The 17346-nt window shown below is 45.6% G+C and overlaps 1 protein-coding gene across 2 annotated transcripts in view; it reads right to left on the bottom strand.

Annotated features, from left to right (window-relative positions):
• Positions 1–16697, bottom strand: part of pum3 (pumilio RNA-binding family member 3) — a 48462-nt gene extending 31765 nt beyond the window's left edge. The window contains exons 1-5 of one of the 2 annotated variants that reach the window (XM_059642716.1): positions 16583–16659; positions 13770–13882; positions 6523–6636; positions 2987–3175; positions 1211–1346 (exon numbers count right to left, since the gene is read on the bottom strand). In XM_059642716.1, coding sequence (XP_059498699.1) covers positions 1211–1346; positions 2987–3175; positions 6523–6595 — 398 coding nt within the window. In that variant the 5' untranslated portion in view covers positions 6596–6636; positions 13770–13882; positions 16583–16659. Of the gene's footprint in view, positions 1–1210; positions 1347–2986; positions 3176–6522; positions 6637–13769; positions 13883–16582 lie in introns of both variants that reach the window. The other variant, XM_059642720.1, reaches the window with a different exon arrangement.
• Positions 16698–17346: the final 649 nt, after the last annotated feature.

Genomic DNA, 17346 nt, shown 5'->3' on the forward strand with positions numbered 1-17346 from the left:
GCTGGGAAAGGTAGGTAGGATGGCGATAGGCGAGTGCAGGTAGGCAGTGGTGGGGATTGGTCAGTGAGGCAGGAGGAGCGGATAGGCGGGAGGGAAGATGGACAGTAGCTGCATGTGATATTCCAGGGTGCCATGTTGCCTTGCTGGTCTCAGGGTCCAGTATGGCCCTGATCAGCTGCAGAACATTCTGAAGCTTGTTATCAGCACTGGTACCAATGAACAGGTGGTGTTCCTACAAGCCGGCAGTCACAAAAGAGACTAATAAACCGGATCTTATAAGGTCATAATTTCTGAATTGTTTCCAATGCCATACACTAAGAATACAGAAATAAGAGAATACAGCAGGTGTATGGTGGCCAGAAAAATAGAGCTGGTGACAGGGTTTTGTATTCCTGGAGCATTGAGATTGGTTCCGGAAAGGTGGGGCATTCACAGATCTAACAGCGTGCAGTTAAACAGTGTCAGGGTTAAGATCATTACAAAAAGATTCCTAATGCTGTTGGAAAAAATGGTGAAGCCAGTTAGCAGTAGGAAACAAATAACAGGGTACAGTGTCGGGGTGAGATGAACGAGAATGCAACACTACATGAGGTTGTATGTGCAAATACAAAGCATAGTAAAGAAAGTTAATGAATTCCTGACAAATTCAACAAATGAAGAGGTCAATCAGGTTTCAAATATTCCTGGATTTGGGGATCCAAACAGATTCCGGACTTGACTGCTAGACTTGCTGGACATCTTCTCCGTTCATCGTAATAATGCCATCCCTCCTCTTTCCAGAGGAATGTCAGCCATACCATAGAAATTACATTTAAAACACAGATCAAAGCAGGCAATTTGATTCATTTGAAATCAATAATAGCTGCATTAAAACTGCAGTGATCGAGGTAATGACATACAAAGTCATGCTGCAATACAGGAAATGTACAGACTGGAGAACTGGCTGCAGTTAAAATGATCAAGATGAAAGTAATTTTCTCGGTGTATTGTAAGCAATCTTGACAGTAAAGTAATATAAACAAGACTAAAAGGAAGATAACGCACAAAGTAGCACAGCTTTCTAATAAGGCTCGTGGTCAACTTACTTAGATAGGAAGTAGGCTTTATAGATGGATGTTAACAGGACTCAAACTAGAAAACCTAATCTTGTGACTTCAGGTGAGCGTATATCAAAGTAGCAATAAATTATATTGAACTTGGTTAGAAATACCTTCTTACAGTTTCCCATATATGCTTTGAGCGAAAAATTAAATCATAATTGGTTTTCTTGTCCTGTTGTCTGTTTTGTCTTAGATCTTTCTTTTGCTTTTTGTAATCATCCCATTTGGGTTTCTTTGCTGTTGTGCCTGAAACACAAAATGTTACTAGCTTCTCTTCATATCTAACACACAGTATTCAACTTATTTTAAAATACTGTGGGCAGATGCTACATGAACTCAAAATCAAATACAAGCTACTACACAGCGATATCTTTGATATATTTGAGAGAGACATGTTGTATCATAGAGAAACGGAGGAAAAGCAACAATGCCCGAGTCTACAACCTGATTTACAGAATTGGTAAAAGTACAATAAAAATTAAAGAGATAACATAAGAACATGAGAACTAGGAGCAGGAGCAGGCCATCTGGCCCCTCGAGCCAGCCCGGCCATTTAATAAGATCAAGGCTGATCTTTTTGAGACTCAGCTCCACTTGCTCGCCCAGTCACCATAACCCTTAATTCCTAAAAAAAATTATAAGTGAATATTACATTAGAACATTAGATCAGGTTTTTTTTTTAAACACTTAAGAATACAACAGATAACTTGGCTACATCCGCCTAAAGTAAAGATTTTACTGTTGGTAAGGGCGAGGCATTTACTAAGGGGCACTACAGCAATATAATTTGAGAAAACAAGGTGTAAAGCTGGATGAACACAGCAGGCCAAGCAGAATCAGAGGAGCAGGAAAGCTGACATTTCGGGTCTAGACCCTTCTTCAGAAAAAAATACTTTTCTTTGTTCGCCACATCGAGGGGAGTTTATGGGCTTGCAAGCAAGTAAGATGAGCTCGCACTGAGAGCAGGGGAATTGGCAGATTTGTGTTAATGCAAGTTATACATGAAAGAATGACGAAGGAAATGTGATTTTAAAAAAATACCTTGGACTGACATGCTCATTCCTATACACTATAAATTGAAATTTTCAAATCTTTGAAGATTAGTCTAGATAACTGTATAACAATAATTATGGTGCACACAGATGGGTCGAGGTAACATTTTTATTGGCTCTGCCCTCTTGTCTGCATTGGAAACACTCAACAAAAAAAAACAAATCACTATATCTTCCAAGACTGACCGCATCTCAAAACCAGCCCAACTAGTCCCTGCCTCCCTAGCCATTCCTCCCACCTCAAACTCCACTCCCATCTGGTACCCATCAACCTCATCCCGCTTCCTTGACCTGTCCGTCCTCCCTGGACCAACCTATCCCCTCCCTACCTCCCCACCTACACTCACCTTCACTGGCTCCAACCCCGCCTCTTTGATCTGTCTATCTCCTCGCTACTTATCTTCTCTTTTATCAATCTTCTACCTGCCTCCCCCCTCTCCCTATTTATTTCAGAATCCCCTTCCCCTCCCCCATTTCTGAAGAAGGGTCTCGACCCGAAACATCAGCTTTCCTGCCCCTCTGATGCTGCTTGGCCTGCCATGTTCATCCAGCTCTACACCGTGTTATCTCAGATTCTCCAGCATCGGCAATTCCTACTATCTCTGAATAAAGTACATAATTTTAAAGCAGTAAATTACATATATATTCATATTATATAGAAATTAGGCAAAACTTTAAATGGCCCAAAACCCAGTCAATTATTATCATCCATCGATATTATATCTACAAATGTTAAGACATGGATTTGTGAAATTTCATTAAAATGATCAGCAATTAGTTGTATTATCATTTGCAAAGGCAAGTTCCACAAAAAGAAATATATCAGCAACATACCCTCTTTGTTTCCAGCAACCTGTTTCCTTTTTTTCCCAGTCTGCTGCCTTCCCTTGAACTTTGTTGCATTTACTTTTCTAGTAGCATGTTTTAGCTTTTTGGCATTACTGGTTTCTGCCCCTTTCTCATTCTTTTGAGCGGATTTTCCTTTCCCACCTCCGCCTTTCAATTTTTTCACAGTTTCAGAATCTAAATGAAACAGCAGTAGTAAGCAAGACAGGTTCTGTTCTAATGTAATGCACTACTTACTTTGGAAAATAAAACGTAAAAGTCCCTGGTGTTTAAACTCTTAACTGTTTAGTTGGAGCAGTTTACACAATGAGTAGCTGTGGCTTGTTTGTTTCAAGCAGAAGGAGGACCAACTCTGACAAGAGAAAGCAAACCAAGTACAAAGAGGGGGAAATAATAGTGTTGTGTTGATGTCACTGAACTATACACCCAGGTTAATAGTCTGGGACATGAGGTCTCATAGAAAATAGTGGAAATTAAATTAAATTAATAATACCCATAGTTTAAAGCTAGTCTCAATAATGGTGTTAATGAAACTATCAACTTGTAAAATCTTAACGGGTTCACTAATGTCCTTTAGTGAAGTCAATCTGTTGTTCTGACCTGGTTTGGCTTAGATGTGTTTCCAGACTCTCAACTGCCCTCTGAAATGATCTACGCCTCTCAGTTCAATAGGTAATTAGGGATAAGCCACAAATGCTGAAATTACCAGCAACTTCACATTCGATAATGTAAATAAAAAAATGTTAGACAGAAAGAATGAGTTGGAGGAGGATAAAGCTGGCTCTCGAGATACAGAACAATCATCAAAGGCCATTTGGTCAAATGACCACTGGGTTTCTGTGCAGTGTCTATCTTTGAAAAAGTGTGCAAGTCCAGCTTCCAAATAGAACATAACTGGTGAAAAATCAAATCAGAGCTTTGATACACTCAAAATGTTGAACGCAAATATTTTAATGCAAAAATAATTTCTAGCTTCTCTTAAAACAATGTATTCTGTGATCTGTATAACTGCGAGCACAAAGCTTCGTATTTGTAAAATAATTAGTTGAAAATTTGTCAGAATTTGATCAGATTTCCTAATGCAATTTAAAATTAAGTGGAATTAAATATTTTATCATTATTTTCAAATTCCAAGAATCTACTGAAATAAATAACTGACCTTTAATTACAACTAAGAATAAAATGTGATGAAATCCATTTCTATGTCTTTGACTGACTAGAGAGCACAGATCGGTGGCCACTAAACTAAGTTAAGGTGAAACTGGCTGAAACATTAATTTTGTAACAATTCGGCCTATTCCCCTGCACTGGAAATTATAACTAATTCCAAGACTAAAGTACTTATTAAATAAATTACTAAAAACTTTTATTGTTTTGATTGGTCAGGTTGTTGCATTATCTTTAAACATCAGCACACTGATCTGCTCTGACCTCAAAGGACAAAGAAAATTACAGCACGGGAACAGGCCCTTCGGCCCTCAAAGCCTGCGCCGATCGAGATGCTCTGTCTAAACATGTCATCTATTTTCTAAGGGTCTGTATCCTTTTGCTCCCTGCCCATCCATGTACCTGTCCAGATACATCTTAAAAGATGCTAACGTGTCTGCATCTACCACCTCCGCTGGCAACGCATTCCAGGCACCCACCACCCTCTGTGTAAAGAGCTTTCCACGCATATCTCCTTAAACTTTCCTCCTCTCACTTTGAACTCATGATCCCTGGTAATTGAGTCCCCCACTCTGGGAAAAAGCTTCTTGCCATCCACTCTGTCTATGCCCCTCATGATTTTGTAGACCTCAATCAGATCCCCCCTCAATCTCCGTCTTTCTAATGAAAATAATACTAATCTACTCAACCTCTCTTCATAGCTAGCGGCCTCCATACCAGGCAACATCCTGGTGAATCTCCTCTGCACCCTCTCCAAAGCATCCACATCCTTTTGGTAATGTGGTGACCAGAACTGTACACAGTACTCCAAATGTGGCTGAACCAAAGTCCTATACAACTGTAACATGACCTGCCAACTCTTGGACTCAATATTCTGTTCGATGAATGAAAGCATGCTGTATGCCTTCTTGACCACTTTATTGACTTGCGTTGCCACCTTCAGGGAACAATGGATCTGAACACCCAGATCTCTCTGCACATCAATTTTCCCCCGGGCTTTTCCATTTACTGTATATACTCTTGAATTAGATCTTCCAAAATGCATCACCTCGCATTGGCAAAGGCAAACTCAAGGCAAACTGTTCACAAAGAGTCACGATCTCTGTGGCATAACCCTCATAGAATCACAACACATCATGGAAACAGGCCATTCGGCCCACTGAAACCACACTGACTCTTTGAGCATCCCATCCAGACCCATGTCATCCCTATAATCCTGCATTTCCTGTGGCTAATCCACCTAGCCTGTGCATCCCTGAACACTACAGGAAATTTAGCATGGCCAATCCACCTGGCCTGCACATCTCTGGACTGTGGGAAGAAACCGGAGCACCCAGAGGACTCCCACGCAGACAAAGGGAGATTGTGCAAACTCCATACAGTCACCCCAGGGTGGAATCAAACACAGATCATTGGCACTGTGAGGCAGTACCAACCAGAGCCACTGTGCCACCCAAGTGGCTGAAATTTGGTGCAAAGCCAAGGAAATTTCTTGCATTAATAGCAAACAGGGGTTACAGCTAATCATATTAAAATATTTCCAAAGACAGAAAAGGAGAAACGGTAAAAAAAATTTAAAGTTACAGATAGTGAAATCAACTGTATTGTCTTCACCACCACAATCTAAAAACAAGCTATAAAAACCTTATTTTAGATATTGAAATTTCAAAAGAGACCAAAAAGATTATTTACTTTGTGATTTAATTAGTACAGTTTCAGGCTTGGACTAGGCAAATTGGGAAAGTTAAAAAATTGCAAATCAAAAATATGGCAGCATGATCTGATGAGCAGAAATGCATGCATAATGTGTTTTAATATATCAGTTCAACAGCCACATCATTGTTTAAAGAATTAGGGAGCTCAGACTGAAAAGGGTGTGAATCAGCTGTGGCATTGGTTATGGCAATCAAAGCAATGGGGTTTGTGGAAGCAACATTTTTGATTTGTGAAAGTGAGTTGTGCAGACATTGAGCATTGGTAAGAAAATTAAAGATTTTAGAATGGGAGTTGAAATAACTCATTAAAGGGGAAAGAAACAGTACTGAGCTTTTGATGCTGCTAGAATTAGGTATTGGACTCTTGTCAATACCAACTATGGTCTGTTTCAGTAGCATCAACAGATCTACCGTCTGTCTGTAAACTCGGTCAAGACAAACAGTTTTACTTTAAGTAGTAGAGAATTGAATCACCTAAACCACATTCATAAGTAAAAAACTGCTACTCAGAGAACTCGCTTTCAAGACAAGTAAATAAACTGACCACATTATGTAAGAAAAGACAAGAGGAAGGAAACTTAAGTTACATTTCTGGTTTAAAACTGGTGAAAGGTTGTTATACTCCAGAGATCAAAATCGTACCTGATGATTTTTTATTGGATTTGCTGAACTTTTTAAATGTGCCCTTTCCAATTTTCTCTTTCCCTGGTGACATTTTACCTTCAACAGCCACGATCGCACACCTGCTCAAGAAACCTAAAAGAAATGATCGTACGGTTAGACCGAAGATTCATCACACCAAATGGCAGTGTAACGTTTTGGAATTCTACAGAGGAATCTTTTTTATAAAAGCATGGAATTTGACTACAGGCATGATGATACGTAAAGATGTTATATTTTAATGCTTTGAATACAGGCAATTGAAAACTTAGCATTTGTCCTCAGAGAATCCAAAATACCTTTTATATTTTGTAACACACCTTAGTGTTAATCTTTGCCTATAAAATGGATTATTTACTTAAATCAGATTCGGAGATTGCTGCTTCTTGACGTTTGAAAGGAAGACTGACATTCTGATCACAACTCTACCCCTTCAACTACAAACATGTGTTCCCTTGATCTGAATGCTTCTGAAAGTAAACTTCTGAGTTCTTAATCAAGTGTTGGCTGCTTAAGGAGCTCCGACTCAAATTTGATGAGCTGGAATCCAAACTCCAAACACTGTGGCACATCCGGGAGGGGGAGAAATGCCTGGATACTGTGTTCCAGCAGGCAGTCACACCTGGTAGATTAACTAAAGTTAATTCAATCGGCGGGCAGGGACAGCAGTGTGTGACTGCGAGTGAGGCAGCGGGAGGGACCCTGCAGACAGGAACACAGGAGCCGCAGCCCTTGACATTGTCCCACAGGTATGAGGCTCTTGCTCTCTGCGTGGATGAGGAACAGGGCTGCAGGAAGGATGAGTCAACTGACCATGGCTCCATGATCCAGGAGGCCATTCAAGAGGGGGGAGCAAAAAGACAGATTGCAGTTGTAGGGGATTCCATCATCAGGAGACACAGTATCCTTCGCGAGCAGGCTAGAGAATCCCACATGGTGTGTTGCCCGCCCGGTGCCAGGGTGCGAGACATCTCTGACTGGCTTGAGAGGATACTAGAGAGGGAGGGAGGAGGATCCAGTTGTTGTGGCCCACGTAGGTACCAACAACGTAGGCAGGACTAGGAAAAAAGATCTGTTTCAGGATTATGAAGAGCTAGGAACAAAATTAAAAAACAGGTCTTCAAGGGTCATAATCTCTGGGTTGCTGCCCTAGCCATGTGTACATTGGCATAGGGAGGCAAGCATCAGGGGAGTAAAACATGTGGCTAAGAGTGGTGTGGGAAAGAGGGTTTCCATTTCATGGGGCACTGGCATCAGTTCTGGCACAGGAGGGATCTATACCACTGGGATGGACGCCACCTGAACTGGGCCGGGTCCAGTGCTCTGGCGAAAAGGGTAAATAGGGTGGTTATTAGGACTTTAAACTAGTAAGGTGGGGGGGGGGGGGGGGGGGGGGGAGAAGAGAAGACAGAGGAGGGAGAAGTGAGCGTACAGGGAGAATAACAATTAATGTAAGGCAAAGCAGCAGGTTAGCAGGTGATGAGGAAGCTTCAACTCCATTGAAAATTAGGAAAAAAGTTAAAGGGAAGGAGAACTCATGAGCTGTCAGTAATGGGGGTAATAGGACCCAAAAGGGTGCAAAAACTGGCATAAGGGCACTTTATCTGAATGCTCAGATCATTCGAAACAAGGTGGATGAGTTGACAGCACAAATCATGGCAAATGGGTACGATTTAGTGGCCAATACAAAGATATGGTTATGGGATGGTCATGACTGGAGGTTAAATATCCAGGAGTATCAAACTGTTCGGAAGAACAGACAGGAAGGGAAGGGAGGTGATGTTGCTCTGATTTTTAAGGACGGTAGTGAGAGATTATATAGGTTCTACTGAACAAAACGTTGAATCCATTTGGGTGGAAATTAGGAACAGCAGAGAGAAGAAGTCACTGATAGGTGTGGTCTACAGGCCACCAAATAATGACATTGTGGTGGGGCGGATAATAAACCCAGAAATAGCTAATGCATGTAAAATTTGTACAGCAATTATCATGGGGGATTTTAATCTACATATCGATTGGTCAAACCGGGTTGGTCATGGCAGCCTTGAGGAGGGGTTCATAGAATCCATCCACGATAATTTCCTTGAACAATATGTAATGGAACCTATGAGGGGGCAAACTATCCTAGATCTAGTCCTGTGTAACGAGACAGAAATAATTAATGATCTCACAGTTAGGGATCCTCTCGGAAGGAGCGATCACAGTATGGTCGAATTTAAAATACAGATGGAGCGTGAGAAGGTTAAATCCAGTACCTGTGTCCTCTGCTTAAACAAAGGAGACTACGATGGAATGAGGAAGGAGTTCGCTAAGGTAGAATGGAAGCAAAAGCTTTATGGTGGGTCAATTGAGGAACAGTGGAGGACTTTCAAAATGATTTTTCACAGTGTTCAGCAGAAGTATGTTCCAGTGATAAGGAAGAGCTGCAGTAAAAGAGATAGTCAGCCATGGATGTCTAAGGAAATAAAGGAAAGTGTCAGATTGAAAAAAAAACACATACAAAAAAGCAAAGAGTAGTGGGAAACTAGCAGACTGGGAAATCTTTAAAGGCCAACAGAAAGCCACAAAAAAAAGTTATAAAGAAAAGTAAGATAGATTATGAGAGTAAACTAGCTCAGAATATAAAAATAGGCAGCAAAAGTTTCCATAAATAAGTAAGTCGTAAAAGAGTGGCAAAGATAAACATGGGGCCTTGAGAGGATGAGAAGGCCAATTTAATAACTGGGAATGAGGAAATAGCCGAGACATTAAACAATTATTTTGTGTCGGTCTTCACAGTGGAAGACAGAAATAACACGCTGAAAACTAATGGCAAGAAGGTTATAGCAGGTGAGGACCTAGAAACTATTGTTATCGCTAAGGAGGCAGTGCTGGGCAAGCTAATGGGGCTAAAGGTAGACAAGTCTCCTGGCCGTGATGAAATGCATCCCAGGGTATTAAAAGAGGTGATGGGGGAAATAGCAAATGCACTAGTAATTATTTACCAGAATTCACTGGGCTCTGGGGTGGCTCCCGCAGACTGGAGAACAGCCAATGTGACACACTGTTTAAAAAAATGAAGTAGACATAAAGCAGGTAACTATAGGCCAGTGAGCTTAACTTCGGTAGTGGGGAAAATGCTTGAATGTATCGTTAAGGAAGAAATAGTAAGACATCCGGACATAAACTGTCCCACTGGAAAACCCAGCATGGGTTCATGAAGGACAGGTCATGTTTAACTAATTTGTTGGAATTCTTTGAGGACATTACTTGCATGGTGCACAATGGGGAACCTGTAGATGTGGTGTATCTGGATTTCCAGAAGACATTTGACAAGGTGTCATACCAAAGGCTGCTACATAAGATAAAGTTGCATGGTATTACAGTAATGTATTGGCATGGATAGAGGGTTGGTTGACCAGTAGAAAGCAAAGAGTAGGGGTATACGGGTGTATTTCTGGTTGGCGGTCATTGACTAGTGGTGTGCCTCAGGGATCAGTGTTGGGGCCGCAACTGTTTACAATTTACACAGATGATTTGGAGTTGGGGACTAAGTGCAGTGTGTCAAAATTTGCAGATGGCACTAAGGTGAGTCGGAGAGCAAAGTGTGCAGAAGACACCGAAAGTCTGCAGAGGGAGAAAGATAGTCTAAGTGAGTGGGTAAAGGTCTGGCAGACGGAGTACAATGTGGCTAAGTGTGAGGTCATCCATTTTGATAGGAATTATTATGTTTTAAATAGCAAAAAAATTGCAGCACGCTGCTGTGCAGAGGGACTTGGGGTCCTTGTGCCTGAATCGCTGAAGGTGGGATTACAGGTGCAGCATGTGATCAAAAAGACAAATGGAATTTTGTCTGCCATTGGTCGAGGGATGGAGTTTAAAAACAGGGAGGCTGTGCTGCAGCTGTATAGGGTCCTGGTGAGGCCACACCTAGAGTAGTGTGTGTGCAGTTTTGGTCTCCTTACTTGAGAAGGGAGATACTAGCACTGGAGATGGTGCAGAAGACATTCACTCGGTTGATTCCAGAGTTGACAGAATGGATTATGAGGAGAGACTGAGTAGATTGGGATTATACTCATTAGAATTCAGAAGAATGAGGGGAGATCTTACAGAAACACATAAGATTACGAAGGGAATAGACAAGGTGGAGGCAGGGAGGTTGTTTCCGCTAGCAGGTGAAACTAGGACTAGAGGGCATCGCCTCAAAATAAAGGGAAGCAGATGTAGGACGGAGGTCAGGAGGAACTTCTTCACCCAAAGGGTTGTGAATCTGTGGAATTCCCTGCCCAGTGAAGTGGTTGAAGCTACCTCGCTGAAAGTTTTTAAGGCAAGGCTAGATAAATTTTTGAAACGTAGAGGATTATGGTAAGTGGGCAGGTAAGTGGAGCTGAGTGTCAAAGATCAGCCATAATCTTATTAAATGGTGGGGCAGGCTCAAGGGGCCAGATGGCCTACTCCTGCTCCTAGTTCTTAAATTCTAAAGATCATTAGTGAAATAAATACATTTCAAAAATAATCTCAAATTGACAGCTTAGCTAGTTTGATTAACAATGCAAACATAAACAAACATCTGCATCTCAAGACAATCTGGCAGGTATAAATTCATTGAAGAGTGTAGGAAAGCATGCTAGGACTTAGCATACCAAAAATGAGATGCTAACTGGGTGAAGCCATTAGACAGGATTACTTGTGAAACAAACAGTTTAAAACAGCATAAACAGTAAGTGACAGACAGGGCCAAACAATTCTACAACCAACAGATCAGATCTAAGCTCTACAGCCCTGTCTCAGCCAGCTGTGAATGGTGGCAGAAAGCTCACTGAACAAGGAGGCTCCATAAAGAGCCTCTGCTCAATCATGGGAAGCCTAGCACATCAGTGCAGAAGTCAAGGCTGAAGCATCTGTAACAATTTTCAGCCAGAAGTGCCAAATCGATGGTCCATCTCAGTCTCCCACAGAGGTTCCTATCATCAAAGAAAGATGGTTGAGGTTGGAAGAGGCCAGTCATCTCAGCTCTAGGACATCATCGCGGGAATTCCTTGGTGTAGCAACTAAGGCCCAACCATCTTCAGCTATTTCAATGTCTTTCCCTCCATCATCAGAACAGAAGTAGGGATGTTCATTGATGAAAGCACCATGTTCAGCACCATTTGTATCACCTCATTAACTGAGGCAGTCTGTGTCCAAATGCAACAAGGCGTTGACAACTGCCGGGTTTGAGCTGAGAAGTGGCAAGCAACATTCTCCCCACACAAGCGCCAATCAATGGCAATCTCCAACAAGAAAGAACGTAATCATCCTTGAGAGTTTTGTACAGCTTCACCATAACCTCTTGGTTCCGGAATTCGATCCCTCTATTAATAAAAGCTAAAACACTGTATGCCTTCTTAACAGCCCTGTCAACCTGGGTGGCAACTTTCAAGGATCTGTGTACATGGACACCGAGATCTCTCTGCTCATCTACACTGCTAGGAATCTTACCATTAGCCCTGTACTTTGCCTTCTGGTTAGTCCTACCAAAGTGCATCACCTCACACTTGTCTGCATTAAACTCCATTTGCCACCTCTCAGCCCAGCTCTGCAGCTTATCTATGTCTCTCTGCAACCTACAACATCCTTCGTCACTATCCACAACTCCACCGATCTTAGTGTCGTCTGTAAATTTACTAACCCATCCTTCTACGCCCTCATCCAGGTCATTTATAAAAATGACAAACAGCAGTGGACCCAAAACCAACCCTTGCGGTACACCACGAGTAACTGGTCTCCAGGATGAACATTTCCCATCAACTACCACCCTCTGTCTTCTTTCAGCAAGCCAATTTCCGATCCAAACTGCTATATCTCCCATAATTCCATTCCTCCGCATTTTGTACAATAGCCTATTGTGGGAAACCTTATCGAACGCCTTGCTGAAATCCATATACACCACATCAACCAATTTACTCTCATCTCTCATATATTGTTTCCCAACTAGCTTTGTAGAATTTATCACATGCTGCCAGGCCAGCCTATTAAGGCAACAAGTGATTTTGCTGTTGCATTTATCCAAGAACCACCTGACTGATGCTCCCTCTCCTTGTCTGGACATTTTGGTGCAATACTTAAACCCAGTTAAACTAATAATGATGACGAAGTGTGGAGGTGGATGAACACAGCAGGCTAAGCAGCATCTTAGGAGCACAAAAGCTGGCATTTTGGGCCTAGACCTGAAGGGTCTTTGTTATCTCGGATTCTCTGGCATCTGCAGTTCCCACTACCTGTAAACTAATAGTGATGCTGGGTTGACCTTGGGTTTCAGTTTGACGTTTGAGCTGTGAAGAATGTGTTAGACTTATGTGACCAGAGGTAGATGTCATAGGGCTAAGACTAACTATGGGAATGGAGCTGTTGAATAAATTCCATTTTGTGCATAGGGAACTGAACTTTGAGGAGTGCCATGGTTGTTAATCAGCATAATTGCTTTGAGATTTTGAATTTAGCTGGCTTTGCTTTAAAAATCAGTGTGAAAATCCCAGTTAAACATTTTTAAGTAATTCATGGAATGTGAGTTAATAAGGCCAGTATAACTGAGTGGTAGGCGTCACCTACTTTGCCATGGGCCTGTTGTTCAATACTCTCCTAACTCGGGAGCAGCTGCTGATTTTCTCCCCAACACAGGGGCTAATGAGTTTGTGTGATCATCAATAATTTCATTGTCACGTTTGCCAGGACTAATGTTTAGTTCCAAAATCTTTAATTAGTTGAATGTAAATTCCCCAACTAATTTTAAAAAAATTGGTAACTCGCCTCATAATACCACAAATTCGATTTTACAGAAGTTGCAGAAGCTTATGGACGTACACGGAATAGTGTAGGTTCGATGGGCTTGAGATTGGTACGACAAGTCGGCACAACATCGAGGGCCGAAGGGCCTGTACTGTGCTGTAATGTTCTATGTTCTATCCTCCTTTGGCATTCCATAGCATCACCATTGGTGAATCACCCACTATCAACATCTTGGCGGTTACCATTGACCAGTAACTGAACGAGAACAGCCAAATAAATGCTGTTAAGTTCAAAAGCAATTAGAGGTTAGGAACCCTGTTGCTTGTCTTTCAACTCCTGACGTACCAAAGCCTGTTCACAGTCGACAAGGCAGAAGTCAGGAACGTGATGGAATTCGCCCCACTTGTCTGGGTGCGTGCAGTCCCTACAACACACAAGAAGCTTGACAAAACAGTCTGCTTGATTGACATCATGTCACAAACCTTCATTCCTTCCACTATCAATTAGTAGCAGGGCTTTCTATCGAGAAGGTGTGCAGGAGAAATTCACCAAAGGTTCCTGAGACATCATTCTCCAAACCCATGTCCATTTTCATCTGAAAGAAAAGGGCATCGGATTCATGGGACTCATCTCCAAGTTCCCTTCCAAGCCACTCACCACCTTGACTTGGAAATATACCATTATCGCTGGGTCAAAATCCTGGAATTCCCTTCCAATAGCATTGTGGGTTCACCCACAGCAAATGGGCGGCAGCAGTTCAGGAAGGCACCTTCTCAAGGGCAAGTAGGGACAGGCACTAAATACCGGCCCAGCCTGCGACACCCACGTCCCATGAATGAATGAGTAAAAATTGCTGGAGAAACTCACCAGGTTTGGCAGTACATGTAGAGAAAAGTGAGTGAACATTTATGGCCCCTTGTTCAGAACTGGAAGACATTATCTCCTCCGGTGCTGCCAGACCAGAGTTTCTTCAACACCTTTTGCTTCTGTTAGTGAACTACAAAAATTCACGACCCTTTGAAAAAAGTCATTTATCTTCATCTCTTGTTTAAAACCTAAATAACTCTGATCCTAAAACTGACCTCTCGATCTAGAATCTAGCTCGGGACTGGACACACACTCAATTTAATTACAAATATCAAACAAAAGAAAAACAAGTGAAAGCAACTAAAGCTGGAGATCACAGCAAGCCATGGAGAGAGAGAGAGAGAGAGAGCAAGTTGACATTTTGAATCTAGACAAACAAACTCTGTGGCTGGGGACAGTAAAGAGAACACTATTTCTAAACAAAACTGCTCAAAGCAGCAGGTTAGCTCAAGGCTCTTGGCATTGCCCAGCAACCAGAAAAAAACCCAAACCACAGAACACCCCATACCACTCCGCCAACCTCGCACCTCCTCCCTCCATATTCCTCACCATCCCCAACCCCCACCTTCCCCATACCCTCACAATCCCCAACCCCTCACCCTCCCCCATGCCCCTCACCCTCCCCCCGAACACACACCCCTCACCCTCCTCCCTCCCCAAGCCCCTCACCCCCCTCCCTCCCCATGCCCCTCACCCCCCTCCCTCCCCATGCCCCTCACCCCTCCCCATGCCCCTCACCCTCCCCATGCCCCTCACCATCCCCCATGCCCCTCACCATCCCCATTCCCCATGCCCCTCACCATCCCCATTCCCCATGCCCCTCGCCCCTCCCCATTCCCCATGCCCCTCGCCCTTCCCCATGCCCCTCGCCCCTCGCCCTCACCCCTCCCCATGCCCCTCGCCCCTCCCCATTCCCCATGCCCCTCGCCCTTCCCCATGCCCCTCGCCCCTCCCCCTCGCCCCTCCCCATGCCCCTCGCCCCTCCCCCCTCCCCATGCCCCTCACCCCTCCCCATTCCCCATGCCCCTCCCCCATGCCCCTCACCCCTCCCCCATGCCCCTCACCCCTCCCCCATGCCCCTCACCCCTCCCCATTCCCCATGCCCCTCACCCCTCCCCCATGCCCCTCACCATTCCCCATTCCCCATGCCCCTCACCCCTCCCCAATGCCCCTCACCCCTCCCCAATGCCCCTCCCCCATGCCCCTCACCCCTCCCCCATCCCCCTCACCCCTCCCCATTCCCCTCACCCCTCCCCATGCCCCTCCCCCTCCCCCAAGCCCCATGCCCCACGCCCCACACCCTCCCCCATGCCCCACGCCCCACACCCTCCCCCACGCCCCTCCCCCACGCCCCACGCCCTCCCCCAAGCCCCTCGCCCTTCCCCCACGCCCCTCGCCCCTCCCCCCACGCCCCACGCCCCTCCCCCACGCCCCTACCCCCACGCCCCTCCCCCTCCCCCACGCCCCTACCCCCACACCCTCCCCCTCCCCCACGCCCCACACCCTCCCCCTCCCCCCACACCCTCCCCCACGCCCCTCGCCCCTCCCCCACGCCCCTCGCCCCTCCCCCACGCCCCTCGCCCCTCCCCCACGCCCCTCGCCCCTCCCCCACGCCCCTCGCCCTCCCCATGCCCCTCGCCCCTCACCCTCCCCATGCCCCTCGCCCCTCACCCTCCCCATGCCCCTCGCCCCTCACCCTCCCCATGCCCCTCGCCCTCCCCATGCCCCTCACCCTCCCCATGCCCCTCGCCCCTCACCCTCCCCATGCCCCTCGCCCCTCACCCTCCCCCATGCCCCTCGCCCCTCTCCCTCCCCCATGCCCCTCGCCCCTCACCCTTCCCCATGCCCCTCGCCCCTCACCCTCCCCCATGCCCCTCGCCCCTCACCCTCCCCCATGCCCCTCACCCCTCCCCATTCCCCCTCGCCCCTCCCCATTCCCCCTCGCCCCTCACCCTCCCCCATGCCCCTCACCCCTCCCCATTCCCCCTCACCCCTCCCCATTCCCCCTCACCCCTCCCCATTCCCCCTCACCCCTCCCCATTCCCCATGCCCCTCACCCCTCCCCATTCCCCATGCCCCTCACCCCTCCCCATTCCCCATGCCCCTCACCCCTCCCCATTCCCCATGCCCCTCACCCCTCCCCATTCCCCATGCCCCTCACCCCTCCCCATGCCCCTCACCCCTCCCCATGCCCCTCACCCCTCCCCATGCCCCTCACCCCTCCCCATGCCCCTCACCCCTCCCCATGCCCCTCACCCCTCCCCATTCCCCATGCCCCTCACCCTCCCCCATGCCCCTCACCATCCCTAACCCCTACCTCCCCAACAACACCCACCATCCCCCACACACCCCTCACCATCACCGCCGCCCCCCGCTCGAACTCACACCCCTCACCGTCCACCCCCATCGCCCTCCCCAGGCCTCCCACCTTGATCTCGATCCGACTCCTCGTGTGTTTCCCCTGAGTGTCCGGGTGACTATGGTACAACAGCCAATAGTGTCCGGGTGACTCCCGGTACAACAGAGAAGTGCGTCCGGGTGAGTGACTGCCGGTACGACAGTGAATAGTGTCCGGGTGATGTTGCTCTGTCAGTTCCGTGCAGCTGGTTTGTTGTGGATTATGTTGTGATCAGAGATAATGGGAACTGCAGATGCTGGAGAATTCCAAGATAATAAAATGTGAGGCTGGATGAACACAGCAGGCCAAGCAGCATCTCAGGAGCACAAAAGCTGACGTTTCGGGCCTAGACCCTTCATCAGAGAGGGGGATGGGGGGAGGGAACTGGAATAAATAGGGAGAGAGGGGGAGGCGGACCGAAGATGGAGAGTAGAGTGTAGGTGAGAGATAATGGGAACTGCAGATGCTGGAGATTCCAAGATAATAAAATGTGAGGCTGGATGAACACAGCAGGCCAAGCAGCATCTCAGGAGCACTTGTGCTCCTGAGATGCTGCTTGGCCTGCTGTGTTCATCCAGCCTCACATTTTATTATCAGTAGAGTGTAGGTGTTTGTTTTGTTTAATTTGTTTCAGATTTCATCAACATCTAGTTGTTATAGTTTACTGTCCACACATGCATTATTTAAAGCATATGCTTACTTGATAGCTTTTTCCCTTATCACCTTATAATTTGATTGCCATGGTTAATACTGTATTCAATAGCCAGAAATGGGAAGATCCTTAATGTGTCATC

Source organism: Stegostoma tigrinum, chromosome 3, assembly GCF_030684315.1.
Source record: "Stegostoma tigrinum isolate sSteTig4 chromosome 3, sSteTig4.hap1, whole genome shotgun sequence".
Classification (NCBI taxonomy): Eukaryota; Metazoa; Chordata; class Chondrichthyes; order Orectolobiformes; family Stegostomatidae; genus Stegostoma; species Stegostoma tigrinum.